Source organism: Lontra canadensis, unplaced genomic scaffold (assembly GCF_010015895.1).
Source record: "Lontra canadensis isolate GAN:19392208 unplaced genomic scaffold, GSC_riverotter_1.0 scaffold35, whole genome shotgun sequence".
NCBI lineage: Eukaryota > Metazoa > Chordata > Mammalia > Carnivora > Mustelidae > Lontra > Lontra canadensis.
Genome location: NW_022631029.1, coordinates 13,704,663 through 13,728,153, shown reverse-complemented (window position 1 = coordinate 13,728,153; position 23,491 = coordinate 13,704,663). Strand labels below are relative to the sequence as shown.

The following is a 23,491-nucleotide window of genomic DNA, read 5'->3' as shown; positions in this document are numbered from 1 at the left end:
AGAATTCCTTCACCACTAGGCTGATGATCTATCATCTCTACTGTCTCAATTCCCATTTTGGCTTCCGTTTTTATTATTAACTTTTCAAAGGCCATCTTGTTGCCTTCTTTTGACCAGCTTATAAGCAACTCCTAGCTTGATTCTGAAGAGTGTTCATCATTCAGCCCCTTCTTTTTTTCCCAACTCCTCTGCAACAAAAAGTGATCTACACTTTTCAATTAGTCCTGTCTTCTTACTCCTCTTCATACATAATTCATACTTATTATCTTATTCTTTCAACTTATATTAATTAAAGATTATGTGCTGGACACCATGCTGAGTAAATACTCTTGACTTTGTATGTGTTATTATTTCTGGCTGGAAAGAATTTCATCTTCCCTATGATAATCTTATTTTTATTCATCTCGAGACCCTGTATTAGGCCCCTGTGCTTTCTGGAGATTGTTGACTGCTCTATGGTCGTCTTACCCATTGCTGACCTCTCTTTGTAGATTTGTAAACTATTGTATCTAACTGTATTTTGGTGTTACCTTTCATGCTATTACTTTTGTGGCTTACTCTTCTGATTGCTATTGTATTTTGGTATTCTGGGGGAGTGGATGGTTCAGATATAGCTGTACCTAGCTGGTCAAATGATGTTATAAGGGCCCAGTCATTCAGGCAGATTCTTTCTTTCTTTATTTTTTAAAGATCTTATTTATTTATTTGACAGAGAGACACAACGAGAGAGGGAACACAAGCAGGAGGAGTAGGAGAGGGAGAAGCAGGCTTCCCGCTAAGCAGGGAGCCTGACGTGGGGCTCAATCCCAGGACTCTGGGATCATGACCTGAGCTGAACACAGACGCTGAATGACTGGGACAGTCTGGTGCCCCATCATTCAGGCACATTCTTAAGCATGGTATCGAAAAAGGCCATAACCAGCCACAGGCCCATCTTTTCCTTATCATTCATAATATCAAAAGGAGAAACATAGGGTCAGAAAAGGAGAGGCCTCTGAATTTATGTTAGTCCCCTAAAAGAACTCTTGATTGGCCTTGATGGCATAAGGAATTCACTGCAGATCAATCTGCATCCAGAGAATCCATGGTACTTGCCACTGAGCAGGGGCACACATGAAAACCCCACTAAAACCATAGGCAGCTAGAGAGATGTAGTTCCCAAAAAGAAAAGAAGCTGAGCAGACAAATAAAAAGGCAATTGATAAATTCTACAGCTGGAAATGGGAAGAAGGTAATATTTGTAGAGCACCTGCTGTGTGTTGACTATTATTCTGGAAGGTATACGTGTTCTCATTCATGTAATTCTTATAACAACCTGAGGTTATAGGGTTAGCAACTTAAGGAACATGTTCACATATAGATGGGGTAGACTAAAAGTGGAAGCTACTGTCTTCTACATGGTCACCTCACAGAACTGGGGAATGGGTGGGAACGTACTATATTGTTCTTGGCTAATAATAATAATGATAGCACTCTTTTACTCTTGTGGGGGAGGTTCCATGACAGGTACTTTGCGTGCATATATTGTGATTTTCATGACATGCTCTTGAGCATGGTCTTATTTCAGAGAGCCTCAGCATTTTGCCCAAAGACGTAAATGCCCGAACCAGGTTTTACATCCAGGTTTGTGACTCTCGAAGGGTCAGGAAGATTGTTTTATCTTCAGCTGTTTTTTCTTTCTTTTTTTTTTTTTTTCTTCCTGACTTGACTCTATTAATAACAACAACAACAAATTCATATATGGAGACTAGAACCTCAATAGTTGTGTAGTGTCCTGAAAGAAACATATCTTCTGCCCATGGGTCATTAGCAATGTGCACAGAGACAGGATGACTGGAAGGATGCATTCCTGAGGCATGGGCTTCATGAAAAATGAGTCAGAAGTAGGCAAATGAAGCCATGGAAAGAAACACTGAAGCACCCTAGTTGCTTTGAATTTGACCTGATTCTGTGCTTGTACATTTTGCCATAAAGAATTAGGTACCATATGAACAAAAATCAATACTTTCACCAAAAAGCAGCATGTCCTCTGTCATCTTCTTTTTACAGTTTGGTCATCATCTTTTTACAGTTTGATAAGGCCCAAGAAGTTGAGTCACTAATTTTTTTTTGTTTTTAGTTTTTCCTTCTAACATGCTTTAGGCCCATGTTGACTTCTTTCTGGAGTGCTTGGCTTGGACTTACAAAATCGCGGTTAATCCCACACAGTAAACCCTTCCAAAGTCAGGGCATTCCTCAGATAGCCTAAGACCAAGAGAAGCTCAGTTATGTTTGCAGCTACAATTAGATGAGTTTTAAAAGTTAAGCCTTCAGGAGCCTCTATGGCATCCAGTAATAATAGTCTAGAATTTTATTCTAAATAAAGTATAATATAATTAGGTTGGGATGTTTCCTGAACATTAGATCACGGCTTCTTCCTTAAACCAAATTTGCCCTAAGTGTGTTGATCAATGTCCGTAGACCAATACATGATCACGGTGAGTTCCAAGCTCTGTAAAAACTGCTTGTATTTTCTTCTTGGCCTGATAGTAATGAAACCAGTAATTCTTAACATATTTGGAAAAAAAATTACATTATGATACTTAGTAATAAGATAGTTTTTCTTTTTGTGACTAAATGATACTGCTTTTTTGATGGTCCACCTACTCATCATTTCAGTGTTCACAGTTCCTAGAGAGGAATAGAAATCTTTTTCTTGTTATTTAAGGGGAACATAATGTTCAGTAAATACAAAAAGGGTAATAAAGGCATCTGGACTGGAAAAGATGCTCCAGAAAATTTACTCCTAGGGTTGGTATACACTTAGGCCAAGATGGTTAGCTCTTGAGAGTAGGTTAATGTTTTTCTAAATGTACTTGGCTTGCAAAGTTGTCTTGGTCTCTTCTGCACTGGTCAGTCTTCTCCCTTGTGTATGCTGTACACCTGTAGTCATTTAAAACACCCACATCACCTGAGAACCTTGTGAAAATGCAGATTCAGATTCAGTAGGACTGGGTTGGGGCTTGAGATTCTGTATTTCTAAAACTCTCTCCAGTGATATCTGTGCCGCTGGTCTGTGGACCACACTTGGAGTAACAGTGATCTAGATTGTACTCCATGTTAGAGAAAGAAGGGTACCCATGAATCTTGTTGAGATATACCTACTATCTCACTTACCTGGCTAGGTGACTGATATCCTATAGATGCTCAGTACGTATTTGTTGAATGAATGAGAAAACTCCCTGCGCCTAAGTTTACTAGCAGACATGTCTTAGAAAAACTCAGAAATTAGTAAAGAAAAGAAAAAAAAAAAGGATAAAGCAGAGATACACTTATTTCAGTCCTCCCTCTGACTTTTATTTTCATTGCTGTAGTCCAGCACCTGTGCTAATACTTATGGCTGGTTTAAGAATCAGCAGGTGGACCTGTAGGCTGGATGGCTGCTAGGGATTCAGTTCCAGTAGTTTATTTATTAATTGCCCATCAAATAACTATTTTATGTCTTTTGAATGATAAATGTAAAATAGTCTTGAGTATGAATCTTTAAGTAGGAGTGATGATCTGTAATTGATATATAAAATTTTTACAAGTATTATTTTATGAATGTGTGGAAAGAAATGATTTGAAGAGATTTTTTTTTTAAAGATTTTATTTATTTATTTGATAGAGACACAGCGAGAGAGGGAACACAAGCAGAGGCAGTGGGAGAGGGAGAAGCAGGCTTCCCGCTGAGCAGGGAGCCCCATGCAGGGCTCCATCCCAGGACCCTGAGATCATGACCTGAGCAGAAGGCAGAAGCTTAATGACTGAGCCACCCAGGTGCCCCTGAAGAGACTCTTAATCTCACAAAACAAACTGAGGGTTGCTGGAGGGAGGGAGAGTAGGGAGAGGATGGTTGGGTTATGGACATTGGGGAGGGTATGTGATATGGTGAGTGCTGTGAAATGTGTAAGCCTGACGATTCACAGACCTGTACCCATGGGGCAAATAATACATTATATGTTAATAAAATAATTAATGAAGTATAAAAAAAGAAATGATTATTTAATTACTATTATTTTAAAAGATTTTATTTATATATTTGACAGAGAGAGACCACAAGTAGGCAGAGAGGCAGGCAGAGAGAGAGGGGGAAGCAGGCTCCCCGCCGAGCAGAGAGCCCTGTTGCGGGGCTCAATCCCAGGACCCCAAGACCGTGACCTGAGCAGAAGACAGAGGCTTAAGCCACTGAGCCACCCAGGCATCCCCCAAAAAGAAATGATTTAAAAGATATTTGATTCAGGTATTTTTTTCTAACTAATGAGGAATGTGCAAACACATTTCAGCTGTTTTTTTCCTTCCTGAAACTTTATGTTCCACATTCTTACAGTCCTTAATGAAAATATGGTATAAAACAAAACAATTTAATGGTTGACTTATCTCAAGACAATTTGAAAAATATTACCTGAGACATGGAGTGGTAGGTTCTGAGGGCATGGGAGTGTATGTTATTTTACTGCCCTGACCTCAGAGAAGGCTCTCAGTAAACCACTTTGAGTTACAGAAGCCAACAAGGTGATCTAGATATTTAAGCACCTAATTATTTTAAATGGAGGGTAATAATGCTAAGTTTCCCCTTGAAAAATCCAAATCACTGTTTGGGGTCTTCACTTTAGTATATAACTCTGAGCTTAATGTGGTCATTAAAGTCTTTTTTTTTTTTTTTTTTTTTTTTTTAAGACTTGACTTCTAGAGGAATAATACTGGGAAAAATGAAATTAAATAGAATACTTTGCTGTAGGACTTCCCCAGAGTCATTAACGCTAAAGTGTATAGGGAATCCCCAGTAAGCATTTCTCAGATTTATTTGACCTTGAAATGCCCTTTTCACAGACCTTTTGTGTTCTGTGGATTTTGGGAAAAGCTATTGTATGTTGAATTTCACTTTCTCCATCTCCAAGGAAGGCCCGTAATGATCTGCTTTGAGAGTTTATTTCTGAAACATAATCAAAATGAATTCTTGAAAGTCACAACATACATTATTTTGAAGTATCAGTGGTAAGTAACATGTAAAGATGTTTAGATGAAGAAAATTCTGGTGATTGGAGGTAAATATTGCTCTGCCTTTTGGAACTTCACTTTTCAGGATGTTACAGCATTATGTCTTCACTTCAGATCAGTGCTTAGAGTTCTTGAGATCTGCAGTGAGCCTCGGTTTTGAAGGGCAACATCCATATACCACATTGAACCACATTAGGAACTGTGAGGCGGTTTCCTTCCATAGTTCTTAAATATAGAAGTTTAGAGTAATTAATCTTAGTTTTCGAGATTTGACAAAAAAGGAAAAGATGAAATTTCTTCTCCCTGAATTCCTCAGACTGAGGCAGTAGAGCATCTGTGACCAGGGCATTCATTTTATTTACCTTTATATTTCATACCAGACTTCCTAATGTCTTTCTCTGCTTTAGCATTTTGAGTATCTTCTTGGGCACAGTCAATACACCATCTGATATATCTATGTATTTTGTATCTGTTCTCTTCTCTAGAGCTTCATGATATTCTCCTATCTCCTTTTCTCTATGCTTAAAACTTCAGGTATGAGTTCTGTTGTCCTTAAAGTTTACTTCTTAAAGAACAGAAACAAATCAGGATAGGAAAAAAATAGCTAATTATTAAAGTGACTTCACAACAACCCCCCTTTCTTTCTCTCTGTCTCTCTTTCTTTCTTTCTTTTTAGTATTTTGGGATACTTGTGGCTCAAGGGAAAACAAAGCTTATGAGGAAAAAGAGAAGTTGATTAATTTAAGGAAATTAAAGTTAAAACTATTATTTTTAAAATGTGTTTCACTATTTGGTGAAATTTTAACTCAGATGCATATAGGTTAATTTTTTTATGTTATGAAATTTCTATCTTGACCCTGTTCTCATCTTTCTTTAGCAGTATGTAATTTTTTAAAGTGCAGTAAAAAGCTCCTTCTAACCCAGTTAGAAGCTGGTGATTGTGGTTATTGCTAACTAAAGCCTCAGGACTTGACTGAGGGGAAAGCTGAAGATACACCCCTACCCACCCACTCCCACCTCTGCCTATGTGATTGAGACCTGAAGTTCTAAGTGTATCAAAAATTAAGGTGTAAGACACGAGGACCACAAAGTGTATTGTACACACAAACATCTTTATAGGTATATATTTGTGTATACTTTAGACTTGGGTCTGAAATCCCAGAAGATTCTGTATTCGAATAGCACATATAGACCCTGCCTTTTACACTTAACTTACAGTTAAACTCTTGTAAGATTGTACTTAGATCTTTGTAAATGCTGAAAGATTGTATCTCAAAAAGAGGAAATCTATGTCATATTAATTAGAGTTTTAATTGATAACTATCTTTTTATATGTTTTAAAGTAGTAATACAATCTTAAGGTTTTCTTGGGGATAGATAAAAGTGTTAATAGTGGGTATATCTGAGTGATGGGATTGTCATAATTATCTGCATAGCTTTTTTTATTATTAACATATAATATATTATTTGTTTCAGGGATACAAGTCTGTGATTCATCAGTCTTATACAATTCACAGCACTCACCATAGCACATACCCTCCCCAAGGTCCATAACCCAGCCGCCCCATCCCTCCCACCCCTCTCCCCTCCAGCAACCCTCAGTTTGTTTACTGAAATGAACAGTCTCTTATGGTTTATCTCCCTCTCTGGTTTCTTCTTGTTTCACTTTTTCCCTCCCTGCCTCTCAAATTCCTCATATCAGAGAGATCACATGATAATTGTCTTTTTCTGATTGACTCATTTTGCTTAGCATAATACCCTCTAGTTCCATCCATGTCGTTGTAAATGGTAAGATTTCATTTTTTGATGACTGCATAGTATTTCATTGTATATATATATATATGCCATGTCTTTATCCATTCATCTGTTGATGGACATCTAGGCTCTTTCCACAGTTTGGCCATCGTGGACATTGCTGCTGTAAACATTGGGGTGCACATGCTCCTTCAGATCACTACATTTGTATCTTTAAGATAAATACCTAGTAGTGCAAGTGCTGCATCAGAGGGTAGCTCTATTTTCAGCTTTTTGAGGAAGCTCCATACTGTTTTCTAGAGTGGCTGCTCTAGCTTGCATTCTCACTAACAGTGTAGGAGAGGTCCCCTTTCTCCGCATCCTCACCAACACTTGTCGTATCCTGACTGGTTAATTTTAACCGTTCTGACTGGTGTGAGGTGGTACCTCACTGTGGTTTTGATTTGTGTTTCCCTGATGCTGAGTGCTGTTGAGCACTTTTTCATGTGTCTGTTGGCCATTTGGATGTCTTCTTTGCAGAAACGTCTGTTCATGTCTTCTGCCCATTTCTTGATTGTATTGTTTGTTCTTTGGGTGTTGAGTTTGATAAGTTCTTTCTAGATTTTGGATAGTAGCCCTTTATCTGATATGTCATTTGCAAATATCTTCTCTCATTCTGTTAGTTGTCTTTTGGTTTTGTTCACTGTTTCCTTTGCTGTACAAAAGCTTTTGATCTTGATGAGGTTCCAATAGTTCATTTTTACCCTGGTTTCCCTTGACTTTGGGGATGTTTCTAGGAAAAATTTGTTGCAACTGAGGTCGAAAAGGTTGCTGCCTGTGTTCTCCTCAAGGATTTTGATGGATTCCTGTCTCACATTGAGGTCTTTCATCCATTTTGAGTCTGTTTTTGTGTGTGGTGTAAGGATATGGTCCAGTTTCATTCTTCTGCGTGTGGCTGTCCAATTTTCTCAGCACCATTTTTAAGAGATTTTTTTCCACTGGACATTCTTTCCTGCTTTGTTGAAGATTAGCTACTATAGAGTTGTGGGTTGATTTCTGGGCTCTCTATTTTGTTCCATTGATCTATGTGTCTGTTTTTGTGCCAGTACCATTCTATCTTGATGATTACAGCTTTGTATTAGAGTTTGAAGTGTGGAATTGTGATGCTGCCAGCTTTGGTTTTCTTTTACAATGTTCCTCTAGCTATTCGGGGTCTTTTCTGCTTCCATATAAATTTTAGGATTATTTGTTCCATTTCTTTGAAAAAAATTGATGGTATTTTGATAGGGATTGCATTAAATGTGTAGATATCTCTAGGTAGCATAGACATTTTCGCAATATTTGTTCTTCTAATCCATGAGCATAGAACATTTTTCCATTTCTTTGTGTCTTCCTCAATTTCTTTCATGAGTACTTTATAGCTCTGAGTACAGATTCTTTGCCTCTTTGCTTAGGTTTATTCCTAGGTATCTTATGGTTTTTGGGTGCAATTGTAAATGGGATCAACTCCTTAATTTCTCTTTCTTCTGTGTTGTTGTTGGTGTATAGAAATACAACTGATTTCTGTGCATTGATTTTTATATCTGGTCACTTTACTAAATTCCTGTATAAGTTCTAGCAGTTTTGGGGTTGGGTCTTTTGGGTTTTCCACATAAAGTATCAGATCATCTGCAAAGAATGAGAGTTTGACTTCTTTGCCAATTCGGATGCCTTTTATTTCTTTTTGTTGTATGATTGCTGAGGCTAGGACTTCTTGTGCTATGTTGTATAGTAGTGGTGATAGTGGACAGTCCTGCTGTGTTCCTGACCTTAGCGGAAAAGCTGTCAGGTTTTTCACATTGAGAATGATATTTGCTGTGGGTTTTTCATAGATGGCTTTTATGATATTGAGGTATGTACCCTCTATCTCTACACTGTGAAGAGTTTTGATCAAGAATGTATGCTGTACTTTGTCAAATGCTTTTTCCGCATCTATTGAGAGTATCACATGATTCTTGTTCTTTATTTTATTAATATATTGTATCACATTGATTGGTTTGCGGATGTTGAACCAAACTTGCAGCCCAGGAATAAATCCCACATGGTCGTGGTGAATAATCCTTGTAATTACTGTTAGATCCTATTGGCTATTATTTTGGTGAGAATTTTTGCATCCATGTTCATGAAGGATATTCGTCTGTAATTCCCCTTTTTGATGGGGTCTTTGGTTTTGGGAGCAGGGTAATGCTGGCCTCATAAAATGAGTCTGGAAGTTTTCCTTACATTTCTATTTTTTGGAACAGTTTCAGGAGAATAGGTATTAATTCTTCTTTAAATGTTTGGTAGAATTCCCCTGGGAATCCATCTGGCTCTGGGCTCTTTTTGTGGGGGGAGGGGGAGATTTTTGATTATTGCTTCAATCTCCTTACTGGTTATGGGTCTGTTCAGGTTTTTTATTTCTTCCTGGTGCAGTTTTGTAGTTCATATGTCTCTAGGAATGCATGCATTTCTTCCAGATTATCAAATTTGCTGGTGTATAGTTGCTCATAATATGTTCTTATACTTGTTTGTATTTCTTAAGTATTGGTTGTGATCTCTCCTCTTTCATTTATGATTTTATTAATTTGGGTCTTTTCTCTTTTCTTTTTGATAAGTCTGGCCAGGGGTTTACCAGTCTTTTTAATTCTTTCAAAGAACCAGCTCCTAGTTTCGTTGATAACGTTCTACTGTTCTTTTGGTTTCTATTTCATTGATTTCTGCTCTGATCTTTGTTATTTCTCTTCTTCTGCTGGGTTTAGGCTTTCTTTGCTGTTCTTTCTCCAGCTCCTTTAGGTGTAGGGTCAGGTTATGTATTTGATTCCTTTCTTATTTCTTGAGAAGGGCTTGTATTGCTATATATATTCCTCTCAGGAACATCTTGTTTCAAAGAGTTTGAACTGTTGTGTTTTCATTTTCATTTGTATCCATGAATTTTTTCAATTCTTTAATTTCCTGGTTGACCCATTCATTCTTTAGTAGGATGCTCTTTAGCCTCCATGTATTTGAGTTCTTTCCAACTTTTCTTTTGTGATTGAGCTCTAGTTTCAGAGCATTTTAGTCTGAAAATATGCAGGGAATGACCCCAATCTTTTGGTTCTGGTTGAGACCTGCTTTGTGGCCCAGGATGTGATCTATTCTGGAGAATGTTCCATGTGCACTACAGAAGAATGTGTATTCTGTTTCTCTGGGAGGGAATGTTCTGAATATATCTGTGAGGTCCATCTGGTCCATTGTGTCATTTAAGGCCCTTATTTCCTTGTTGATCTTTTGCTTAGATGATCTGTCCATTTCAGTGGGGGTTTGTTAAAGTCCCCTACTATTATTATATTATTATTGATATATTTCTTTGATTTTGTTATTAATTGGTTTATATAATTGGTTGCTCCCATGTTAGGGATATAGATATTTAAAATAGTTAGATCTTCTTGTTGGACAGACCCTTTAACTGGGATTGCCACCCCGGTTTTCTTTTGATGCCCATTAGCATGGTAAATTGTTTTCCACCCCTCATTTTAAATCTGGAGGTGTCTTTGGGTCTAAAATGAGTTTCTTGCAGACAGCATATCAATGGGTATTGTTTTTTTTAATCCATTCTGATACCCTGTGTCTTTTAAATGGGCATTTATAGCCCATGTACATTCAGGGTAACTATTGAAAGATTTGAATTTAGTGCCATTGTATTGCCTGTAAGGTGACTGTTACTGAATATTGCCTTGGTTCCTTTCTAGTCTGTTACTTTTAGGCTCTCTCTTTGCTTAGAGGACCACTTTCAAGATTTTCTGTAGGGCTCTTTTGGTGTTTGCAAATTCTTTTAGTTTGGTTTTTTTTTTTTTTTTCGTCCTGGAAGCTTTTTAATTTATCCTTCTATTTTCAGTGACAGCCTAGCTGGATATAGTATTCTTGGCTGTTTTTCTCATTTAGTCCTCTGAATATAGCATGCCAGTCCTTTCTCACCTGCCGGGTCACTGTGGATAGGTCTGCTGCCAATCTAATACTTCTACCATTATATGTTATAGACCTCTTGTCCCAAGCTGCTTTCAGGATTTTCTGTTTGTCACTGAGACTTAGAAGTTTTACTATTAGATGATGGGGTGTTGACCTATTTTTATTGACTTTGAGGTGGATTCTCTGTGCCTCCTGGATTTTCATGCTTGTTCCCTTCACTCGATTATGGCAATTCTCTGCTATAATTTGCTCCAATATACCTTCTGCCCTGCTCTCTTTTTCTTCTTCTTCTGGGATCCCAACTATTCTAATATTGTTTTGTCTTATGGTATCACTTATTTCTCGAATTCTCCCCTCCTGGTCCAGTAGTTGTTTATCTCTCTTTTTCTCAGCTTCTTTATTCTCCATCTTTGGTCTTCTATATCCCTAATTCTCTCTTCTGCCTCATTTATCCTTGCAATAAGAGCCTCCATTTTTTATTGCATCTCATTAATAGCTTTTTCGATTTCAACTTGGCTAGATTTTAGTTCTTTTATTTCTGCAGAAAGGGATTTTATTTCTCCAGAAAGGGATTCTCTGGTATCTTCCATGCTTTTTTCGGGTCCAGCTAGAACCTTGATAATTGTCATTCTAATCTGTAGTTCTGACATCTTACTAATGTCCGTATTGATTAGGTCCCTAGCCATCAGTACTGCTTCTTGTTCTTTTTTCTGAAGTGAGTTTTTCCACCTTGTTATTTTATGCAGATAAGAATAGGTGAATGAGAGAACAAAATACTAAAAGGGTAACAATGATCCTAGAAAAAGATACAGTAGTCATTTTGGAAGAGACCAGAAACTAGGGAGAGAAGAAAGGAGGATTAAAAAAGACTGGTGAATAGAACAGAGCCACACACCTAATACTGGGTGGATTTTGGTCTGTTAGAAGAAATTGTCTCCCATAATCTTTCAGAAAGAAAATCTCATATATATATGTGTGTGTGTGTGTGTGTGTGTGTGTGTGTATACACACACAAAAATAATGGTAAACATGATGAAGGGATGGAATATGATGGTGGAGATGAAATTTAAAAGGAGTTTTTAAAAAAAAAGATTTTATTTATTTATTTGACAGACAGAGATCACAAGTAGGCAGAGAGGCAGGCAGAGAGAGAGAGAGGGCGAAGCAGGCTCCCTGCTGAGTAGAGAGCCCAATGCGGGGCTTGATCCCTGGACCCTGAGATCATGACCTGAGCTGAAGGCAGATGCTCAACCCATTGAGCCACCCAGGCACCCCTAAAAGGAGTTTAAGAAAGGAAATGATAAGTTAAAAAGTTGGTTGGAAAAAAAAAAAAAAAGAGGAAAGAATGTGGTCAAGCTGGAGACTAGAACAAAACCATGCACTAGATTTAGGTATATTTTGATCTGTTAGAAGAAACTGTATCCCAAAATTTTAAAGGAAGAAAAACCAGTATGTACGCAGAAAATAAAATTAAGTACAATGAAGGGATAGAATATGAGTATAACAATTAAAATTTAAAAAATTTTTAAAATGGTTTTGATAAGGTAAAATAGTTAAAAAAGATTAAAATAGAAAAGAGGAAAAATTAAAAACATAGAATTAGAAAAAAATAAAATTAAAAAAATTTAACTTTGAAAGACTAAATAATCATGGGAAAAAAGCCATGAGTTCTATGTATTCCATTCTCCTAGCTCTGGAGTTCCACAGTTCTCACTGATCAGTGAACTTGGTCTTGCCTGGGTGTTCTTGCTAATCTTCTGGAGGCAAGGCCCATTGCCGTGATTCCAAATGTCTTTGCCTGGGGCAGACTTGCACTGACCTTGCTGGGGACTGGGCTAAGTAATATGCTCTGGTTTGCTCTCATAGCTTTTGTTCCCTGAACGCTTTCCATAGAGCTTTGGAGGATGGAAATGAAAATGGCAGCCTCCCAATCTCTGACCTGGAATAGCTGAGAGCCTGTGGCCCCACTCCTTAGTGCATCCTCAGAGAAAAGCTATCAGTCCCTCCTGTCTTCCTATCTCCGGCCATGCTCCAAGCTCACCCAGCCTGTGACCAAACATTTCTATCTCTAGCGCATGGCTCTGTTGGGAGTCTCCAAACCCAGCAGATTCCTGCCATGTGTTCCCCCTGCCACTCTTCCCGGGGGAGGAAGGAGAGAGTCTCTCCAGATATGCTACTTATGGGGTCCCTGCTCGAAAAGCAGTGGTCCGACTGTGCCTTGGATCACGGTTTAAGGTATCCCTGAGCTGAGAGCCCACTCCTTATCTCTCTCTCTGCCTCGATCTTCCCTGCTCTGATACCTGGAATCTCTGCTGCACTCAGACACCCCTGGTCTTTCTGTGACCCTGCAGGTCCTGAGACCACACTGTCCCTGTGAGGGGTCCACCCCTCACTTAGCCTCTGGAGTGACGTCCCTTAGTGGAGCACACTTCTAAAAGTTCCAATTTTGTGCTCCATTGCTCTCCCACTTGCCAGGAGCTGGCCCCTCCCCCTGCATACTCTCTTTCTGTGTATCACTTTGGATTCACTTCTCTGCATGTCCTGCCTTCCAGAATGTGGTCTTTTTTTCTGTTTCTAGAATTGCTGCTCTTCTTCTATTCAAGCTCCTGTTGAGTTTGTAAGTGTTCAGAATGGTTTAATAATATCTAGCTTAACTCCTGGGACCATATGAAATTTAGGTCTCCTACTCCTGTGCTGTCTTGCTCCCCCGCCCACATAGCTTTTTAAGTTTCCTATAGTGAGTGTGTCTTTTGTTGTTGTTGTTTTTAGATTTTATTTATTTGATAGAGAGTGTGCAGAAGCAGAGGGAGATGGAGAAGCGTCTGCAGGAAACTTAATGTGGGGCTTGATCCCAGGATCCTGGGCTCATGACCTGAGCTGAAGGCAGATGATTGACTGATTCAGCCACCCAGGCATCCTATAGTGTGCATGTCTTAATTTGATAGTAAAAAAAAAAAAAAAAAGATTTAAAATGACTGCCATTTATTTAAGAGGCTCTTATGGACATTTAGAAGTTCTTTTTCTGCATACTTTTTATTATGGCTGCTCTTTTTATCTACAGAGTTCTCATAGCTCAAAGCTCAAAAGAGTAACTAAAGATACCTCCATACATTTGTCCTTTTTTGGCTGCTATAACAAATACCACTTCTGGGTGGCTTAAAAAACAGAAGTGCATTTTCTCACAGTTCTGGAGGTTGGAAGTCCCAGATCAGGGTGAGAGCGAGTTTGGGTTCTGGTGAGAGCTCTTTTCCTGGCTTGCAGATTGCCACCTCCTTGCTGTGACATCACGTGGTCAAGAGCAAGAGAGAATAGTCTAGTGTCTCTTCTTATGAGGGCTTCATCCTCATGACCCCATGTAACCCTGATCACTCCTAAAAGCCTCATCTCCAAATACCATCTCATCTCCATCACATTAGGGGTTAGAGCTTCAACATAGGAATTTTAGAGGCATATAGACATTTAGTCTGGATACTCTTTTCACTCAAACTGGCAGTATACAGGATTTCTAGAAATTGCTCCTAGAATAGAAAAAGACTGGCAGGCTGTACATAAAACATGAGTGATGTTTATATCTTGATGGTAGGATTAGAGGGGATTTTCTCCATTTTTTTAGGAATTTAAGATGCATTCCTTTTATACCTGGAAAAAATAACAATAAATATTATTTTTAAAGAAAAATGAAGTACTAGAGACTATAACCTTCTATAGTAATCTTGCAGATTTTAGAATTTTTTATTTCATCTTTTTGGGGTTTCCTCAGAATTAATGAAAACGTCTTCAATACTTGGAGCATTTGAATGTTCACATGTAATGACACTCAATAAGAAATTGTTTCTCCTCATTTTCCTCCATTTAATGATGATGACAATGTTAAATTGTAATATTAATGATGATTATATTGCCCTGTGAACCATGCCATCAAATAGAGTGTAGAATATAGGAAAGATATGCCATAGAATATAGGAAATTAAAATAGAACATATCCACAAAATTAGGACAGATGTATTTGTTAGAAAGTTTTTCCTCTGAGTTAGTTATAAATGGAATAGGCCATTCATTGTCTTTAGTTTTGGAACTCTTTATTTAGTCTTGTAGATTTAAAAAAAAAAAGATTTTATTTATTTATTTGACAGAGAGAGAATAGTCTTTTAGATTCTTGATAATGAATTGGTTTAAAAAAATGAGTTAGTAGTTTGTTTTTAGTTAACATTCAATTACAAATGTAGTATCAGCTCTTTGGATTTTTATAATAAAAGGGCAGGTATATGGTGTCAGGGAGCAAACTTACATTCAAACTTTCATTGTTTTAGTTCAAAGACTGGTTGGAGTTTAACATCTCAGGTTAGGGATAGGTTTTCTCCCCTATAAGAGCTCTCTCTTCTCTTCTTTTCAATGCATCATTTCTGTCTGTGCTCTATCTTGTGTGTAACGTCTGTCATTTCCTTAAAAAAATTCTCTATGATTGTTTTTTTTTCCCCTCTCAATCCCACATTTGAGTGTAATATTTCTAGTTTTTTCAGCTCTGTAAGTCAAGTGGATTAGAAATGCCCTGCAAGGTAGAAATGTTTTTTTGTCACGAAGGGACTGCTTGCAAAATAAATCATGACATTGTGATATATTATTTTCAGTTGCTATAAGTTTTCAATACTTAGCATATCAGTCATACTAAATCAGGATTCAGTTATTTAATTTCATTGATGTCTGTATTCTTGATGAGACTCCTTTTCCTCAGTAGATTTTAATTTCCTTGTCTCTTAGAGTCCAATTCCAAGTGTGCCTTATAAAACCAGGCACAGAGTATAGATACGAACAAAGTTTTTTTGTTTACAAGTAGACTAGAAATTGTATGCTGGCAAACTATATCTGAAATTACAAATTTGTCCACCTAAGTGGTGTTTTTTAACACTTTTGATCGCTTTTGTCACTGTTCCTTTAGTAATTTGATTTCCAGATATTAGATAAAAATATCTAAGCAACTCTCCATGTTGTATTGTCACTTGATCTTTATTGGGATCTTAAAAAAATAATCTCACAAACGATCCTCAGAAGTTAAAAATATAAATTGTTCTGAATTTAGGGTTATGCCTATACCATAATTAATGTATTACTACCCCAAAAAACTTTCTGGAATTCCGTTTTGATGATACTGAAAAAACAATTTTCTTTCTTTTTTTTTTACATTTTCTTTTTTTTTTTTTTTGAACAACAGGACACAAAAATCGCTTCATTGGAGCGAAACATAAGGGATCTTGAGGATGAGATCCAGATGTTAAAAGCCAACGGTGTGCTGAACACTGAGGACCGTGAAGAAGAGATCAAACAAATAGAGGTTTACAAAAGTCACTCCAAGTTCATGAAAACCAAGGTATGGTCCAAAGTTATAAACTTTTATACTCTTAATGTGACTGAAAATCTATGATTTACATACATACTTTCTCCAAATACCCACATAACCTGTTTTATATGATATCATCTAATATATGGACAGTAAAGAAGAACACAGAAGATTTTTTGTTCAGAAGCATAGATTCCAATATGAGATCAGGGAACATCTTTGTCAAATTTCTACTTACCAAGGTGTTCAAGATTTTCTAATGAGTAAGTTTGGTATCTTGGGAGTTAACATTTATTTTTAATAGTCTTCTCTTCCGAATTTCCTAAGTTTTCATAAGTTTGCTATTTTGCGAAGTTTGTATCATTGCCAAATTTTGGCCCATCCCTAAGAAGATAACTGTCTCCAAAGGTATTGATCTTGGAAGTCAATGTAACTGATTTCAATGGTATGAAGACAGTTTGGTTTTAGTATAGTGCTTAAGGTAGAACTGCCTTTGCATTCTAATACTACTGTTTGCTTAAATTATTCAACTTCTTTAAGCCTTAGTTTTATCATCCATGAAATAGGCATAGGATATAGGAAAGTACATTTATCATTGGGTTGGTTTGACAATTCCAAGAGATGATGCATTTAAAGCACTTAGCCCCTGACTAATCCCTAGAAAGCATTCAATAAATGTCAGGCATTGTTATTGATAATGTTATTATTATTTTTATATTATTATTATTTTTAAAGATTTTATTTATTCATTTGAAAGTAGATGGAGAGAAAGGAGAGGGAAAAACAGAGTGAGAGGGAGAAGCAGACACCCTGCCGAACAGGCAGCCTGATGAAGGGCTCGTTCCTAGGACCTGAGATCACAACCTGAGCCAAAGGCAGATTCTTAACCAACTGAACCATCCAGGCACCCTCATAGTGTCATTATTATTGGTATCTGTTGCTGTGGAATATTTATACAACATAATTATTGTAACCTATTCCTTTAATTTATATTGGTATCGCCAGTTTTAAAGAATTTAGTTTGTTACTTTCAAAATTAAACAAACTTTGGGCTACAAATGAACTGAACACCTAAATATCTATTATTTTGATACATGCATAGTTACTAAATTTTTGAATAGCCCCAAGTAGTTCTTTTGAGACTTTGAAAAGCTTTTATTTATCCCTGGATTGAAATTATTTTGCTTTTGAAATACTAATCACACCAATTAAAATTCTTTTTTCTTTTTTCTACCATGTACTCTTAAACACCCTGTTCTTGTTCCAAGTTTTACTTTTGTTTATTGCCTTATAAAATGCAGAAGAGGTGAGAGTTCTATGAGGAACCAGTAGAAGTGGAGAGAGGAAATATTGAAATGATGGTATGATTTTTATCATTGTGAAATACATGCATACTCATTGCAGAGAATTTACAAATTACAGAGAAGAAATAATACATAACATCTACTTCACCATGTCTGTGTGTGCGTGTATGTGCATTTCTCTAGAGGAAAAACAAAAATTTTGCTTTCTTTTGCCAACTTTACATTTGTAAATTGATGTTGAGATGATGACAAAAAGTTTAGATGAAGGAGTAGAGTGAGATCTCAGTAGAATGTCCAGTGGATTTGAATGTAACTTCTTCCTTTCAAGGAGTTCCACAAAAGGCAAAGTGGGCTTCCCTGTTCAGCCCTCTCTTCCAATTTCTTTTTTGCAGTCCTTCCCTCTCAGAAAGTTGACCTGAGGTGTAGCAAGCCCAGTAGTAGGGTGGCCTGTTGACCAAACAATGACCATTCATTCTGGGATTAGGCTATGAAGATAAGTGTGAACTCATAACGTTTGGGCAGAATTATTGTTTTGGCTTAAACTTTTCCTCTCTGTCCTGTCATTCAACAGTGGGAGATAGTTCTTTTACAGCTAAAAATACCATGAAATTTATTTAGGTAAATAAAACATTCAGCAAGTAGGCCTTTATTAGCTGACAGGTGTCTGAGAGACCATTGGTCTTTGAGTTCGTTTTAAGTTTTAATGTTTGGTTACTTTTTAGAGTTCCAAAAGTTGTCAGGTCAGAAGGATGTTTGAGGAGAGAAATGGAGTAAGATGGAAAGAGTATAGGCTAACACATAAAGAGGACTCTGGCCAATCTCTAGCCTGTCATTGCTAGTTGCATGGTTTTGAGGAGTAACTTATATCACTCAGCCACTTTGTTCTTCTATAAAATGGGGCAGCATGACAAACCTTAGTGGGAAACTCACAGGCTTAAATGAAATAATGTAATTAAAATGCTTGGTTCAAAAAAGTAGCTAATAATTATCCCCATTATTATTAAAGAAGTATAACCAAATAATAATAATAATAATAATAATAATAATAAATGTTGTATTTGACTTGACTAATGGGGAAAATTGATTTCTAAGAATACAAATAAAAATAAGATTTTGTGGGGCACCTGAGCTCAGTGGGTTAAGCCTCTGTCTTTGGCTCAGGTCATGATCTCAGGGTCCTGGGATCCAGCCCCGCATTGGGCTCTTTGCTCAGCAGGGAGCTTGCTTCCCACTCTCTCTCTCTGCCTGCCTCTCTGCCTACTTGTGATCTCTCTCTCTCTCTCTGTCAAGTAAATAAAATACTTAAAAAAAAAAATAAGATTTTGTAAGGCCAGGCTGATAAAAGATAGCAAAAAGTATTAGTCAGAATTAATTTTTTATATCTTCTCCATTGAAAGAATGTTCTTATTGGATTAACTCTTAAAATTCATTGTTTATACTTTCTATCATTACTTCACTTGCTTATTTTTCTTATTTCTGCTTTGAGAGGGGAGCATGGATATGGTTGAGCCAGTCTATGAAGACATAGCTACTTAAAAAAAATAAAAACAAAACAAAAAACATAGCTACTGCTAAACATTTAGTCCTGAGTGCTTGTGTTTTGTGATTTGTGGGATCCTGGAGGCTGTGTGAACTGATTCCAGTCAGGTGAATCACTTGTCATGGAATTTATTAAATTTTAGAGGCATGGATTGATGTCCTCTAAAATTAGATTATTAACATAGTTTATGGTCTGTTGCGACCTATCTGGATAACTTTTTTAAAAAAAGATTTTATTTATTTGACACAGAGAGAGAGAGAACAAGAAGGGGGAGCAGCAGGCAGAGGGAGAAGCAGGCTCCCTGGTGAGCAGGGTCCCTGGTGCATGGCTCAATCCCAGGACCCTGGATCCTGACCTGAGCCAAAAGCAGACACATAACCAACTGAGCCACCCAGGATAAGTTTTCTAAAAGATTTATATGAATATGTTGCTTGTCAACATCATCACAGATAACTGAAGGGTTAATTTTTGCAATAGTTGGTTGTACACACTGACAAAATAATTGTTTAGCGTCATCATTACAGTCTTTGAACTCTTTCATTTGCACAGAATTGTATGGATAAAGCTTTTAATGGTGGATTTTTGAGCTCTGTGGTTCCCAAAGACTTACTAAGCCTTGTTTTTAGCACATGACATTGAGCTAGCTACTGAAGGGCTCTAAAAGTAGTGCATATTCAAAATGTTTCTCACTTCAAAGCCAATACTGACCACTTAATTGGGAAAGTAAGAAATGTCCTGGACAAACTACCCTGAAGATTTGATGAGAGGAGAGTTTACTTCTGGTTGGAATAATAATACAAGTAGTTTAAGTTTGCTTAGTGTTTTTTTATTTTGTTTTGTTTTTTTGTTTATTTGTTTGTTGTCGTTGTTGTGGTTTTTTTGGCCTAAATAACCAGATTGGCAAAATAGCAATGACAGGTCTGGTGAGGAATGCAAACTCAAATCAGTGACTGAGCAAACCAAGAAGGGTAAGTAAAAATTCTGTCCCACCCTAACCCCACACAGAAGAGGAAGTGGGAAGAACTCTATTCAATTGAAATGGCAGGTTTTCCAAAAAAGGAAGGAAATGTTAGATTTCAGCTGCAAACACCTAGAGGCTCTGAAGCTTATCTGGGGGAAATAGAAATGTAATTGTGAAACTCAAGGGTTTAGTGAGGCAGTGATAGAAATGGAAATTGGAAAGGGACTTTGGATCTGGACTAGCAAAAAAAATGCAGGCATAGTTGACTTTAGAAATTGTTACAGTTTATAGAGACTCAGAGTCCTGGTAGAACATGTCAGAAATTCTTCTGAGATGCTGCCTACGGAGGGGAGTGGAACTCTAGGAACCAAATCTGAAATTACAGCGAAATATTGTTACTTCTTCTTGCTGTTTGTAATGAATATGTAGAAAGCTTTTAAAAGAGCCCGGAGAACTTCTTTTTTACTTGGTGTTTTGGAGAGGTGCCTTCAGAGTGATAACTGTTTGCAAAGGCAGCAGCCTTGGAGGTGGTCTTCCATGTGAGTATTTCTCAATAGAGATCTAAAATGAATTCTATCATGGTTCTAAATAAAAATAAAAAAAAAACAAGGTAAAAAAATTCAACCTGATCATGAAAAAAGCTCCTAAAATTGGATAAACACATATTTACATTCTCATTTGACTTTTTTTTTTAATTTTAGTCAAAAATTGTTTTTATAACCCGTTGACTGATAAAATTGACTCAAAATTTGATTGTTCTTCATTGACAGGGCATGACCTCAAATCAATCTCAATAAAAAATTATTCCAAGTAGGTAATAAAGGTAGCTAATAATAATTCTTATATGCGAACTCATTTCTAGATTTAAAAGTATGTTGAAATAGATAATTTTAAATGTTTCAATGAAAATTTAAAATAGAAACAGTGTTGTGAAATGTAAAGGGAGTGCTGCTTGCATTAGTTATTAAAATGAGTAAAGCATGTAGGTTTGGAGGGAAAGGAAGTGTTTTAAATGGCCCTGTGAACACATAGACCAGTGGAACAGAGTAGAGAGCCCAGATATGGACCCTCAACATTATGGTCGAATAATCTTCGACAAAACAGGAAAAAATATACGGTGGAAAAAAGACAGTCTCTTCAATAAATGGTGCTGGGAAAACTGGACAGCTATATGTAGAAGAATGAAACTCGACCATTCTCTTATACCGTACACAAAGATAAACTCAAAATGGATAAAAGACCTCAACGTGAGACAGGAATCCATCAGAATTCTAGAGGAGAATATAGGCAGTAACCTCTTTGATATCAGCCACAGCAACTTCTTTCAAGATATGTCTCCAAAGGCAAAGGAAACAAAAGCAAAAATGAACTTTTGGGACTTCATCAAAATCAAAAGCTTCTGAACAGCAAAGGAAACAGTCAACAAAACAAAGAGGCAACCCATGGAATGGGAGAAGATATTTGCAAATGACAGTACAGACAAAAGGTTGATATCCAGGATCTGTAAAGAACTCCTCAAACTCAACACACACAAAACGGACAATCATATCAAAAAATGGGCAGAAGATATGAACAGACACTTCTCCAATGAAGACATACAAATGGCTATCAGACACATGAAAAAATGTTCATCATCACTAGCCATCAGGGAGATTCAAATTAAAACCACATTGAGATACACCACTTAGAATGGCCAAAATTAACAAGACAGGAAACAACATGTGTTGGAGGGGGTGTGGAGAAAGGGGAACCCTCTTACACTGTTGGTGGGAATGCACGTTGGTGCAGCCACTTTGGAGAACAGTGTGGAGATTCCTCGAGAAATTAAAAATAGAGCTTCCCTATGACCCTGCAATTGCACTACTGAGTATTTACCCCAAAGATACAGATGTAGTGAAAAGAAGGGTCATCTGTACCCTAATGTTTATAGCAGCAATGGCCACGGTCGCCAAACTGTGGAAAGAACCAAGATGCCCTTCAAGGGACGAATGGATAAGGAAGATGTGGTCCATATACACTATGGAGTATTATGCCTCCATCAGAAAGGACGAATACCCAACTTTTCTAGCAACATGGACGGGACTGGAAGAGATTATGCTGAGTGAAATAAGTTAATTATCATATGGTTTCACTTATTTGTGGAGCATAACAAATAACATGGAGGACAAGGGGAGTTAGAGAGGAGAAGGGAGTTGAGGGAAATTGGAAGGGGAGGTGAACCATGAGAGACTATGGACTCTGAAAAACAATCTGAGAGTTTTGAAGGGGCTGGGGGTGGGAGGTTGGGGGAACCAGGTGGTGGGTATTGGAGAGGGCACGGATTGTATGGAGCACTGGATATGGTGCAAAAACAATGAATACTGTTACGCTGAAAATAAATTTAAAAAATTAAAAAAAAATAAATGGCCCTGTGAAATGGCATTCACTCCATTTTGATGCTGAACAGATGACTAGGACTGGTAGGACCTCTTGAAAGCTTTGTGATTAAATTAAGTAGAAGTGAAGACCCAAACTGCTTTTATAAATATGATGTCATAGAAAAACTGTGACATAACATGTTTGCAAAGGTGGAAGGTGAATTGCAAAAATGTAAAAGTACAGTTTCAAGTCTCAACTTGTGCGAAGGCACAAATACGAGACATAGTTGGCCAGGATGGAAATATTTAATCCCTTTGGCACATGCACATTTTCCCTGAGAACTGAGATTCAATCCTGAAAACTTGGAGGATTCAGACTGTGCAGACAGAATCTATGAGGCCATGAGTTACCTTCAGAGCACTGTTAAGCCTTTAAGAATGGAATGTACCATATAAATAATTGTTTTTCTGTAGGGAAAGAAGATGGCATCCCCTATTCTATACAAGGCTTTGTTCCTAATGTAACACATTTTTCATCTACTGATCTCAGTACTTCTGTATTAGTCACTCCCTCTGTTTGAGGAGTTTGACACCACTTTGCTGTCCTAGAGCTCCTCTTTTATTCTGAATTTGTAACACATTTTCTTATTAACCTCTGAAGGATTACAAACCTCATAACCCAAACTGCATGATAATAAGCATATCACTTTCTAGACAAGGGCCGTATCTGCAGTGAAAAAGAAGCTGTTTTCCTTGGCAAGGGAGTGTTTTAAGGGTGTTGGTTGTGTCACAGACGTAAGCGGTGGAAGAACTTTCAGACGAGATGAAGTGTTCCTGATGTCCACATGGACTTCATATAAAGCGTGTGATGTAATTCCGATTGGCTTTTCTTCTTGCCATCACTGAGACAGACCTTCCCCAGCCTCAGTTCTCATGTATGTTTGATTGCATCACTTTCCATTTTTATTGAGTTTATGGCTATAAAAGAAGCAAAAAGCATATTTTTATGGACGAATATGATTTTCTACCCTGTAACTATATTCCCCTTAGAAAAGCCCTTTTCTGTTATTGTCTGCGTAAAATATTTATTTGAAATTTACCTCATGGCAGTGATAGTCTGAAAGCTATTTAAAGCAACTGTCTATTTAATATTTATAGACTGAAATAGTTCTATCATTATCAATCTATTTTTATTGAATAAAGTAGGTGTATGTAGAACTTGTCATGTTCTTCCTTCCTATTAAATACCACTCTGTTGATCAACTTAATTTCATTCAA

At 37.2% G+C, this 23,491-nt stretch overlaps 1 protein-coding gene across 4 annotated transcripts in view; it reads left to right on the top strand.

Annotated features, from left to right (window-relative positions):
- The window catches only part of ERC2 (ELKS/RAB6-interacting/CAST family member 2), a 907,860-nt gene that overhangs the window by 289,724 nt on the left and 594,645 nt on the right, over window positions 1-23,491 (top strand). For all 4 annotated transcript variants that reach the window (XM_032868346.1, XM_032868345.1, XM_032868344.1 and 1 more), the window contains exon 5: window positions 15,926-16,081. In XM_032868346.1, the coding sequence (XP_032724237.1) occupies window positions 15,926-16,081 (156 nt within the window). The remainder of the gene's footprint in view (window positions 1-15,925; window positions 16,082-23,491) is intronic.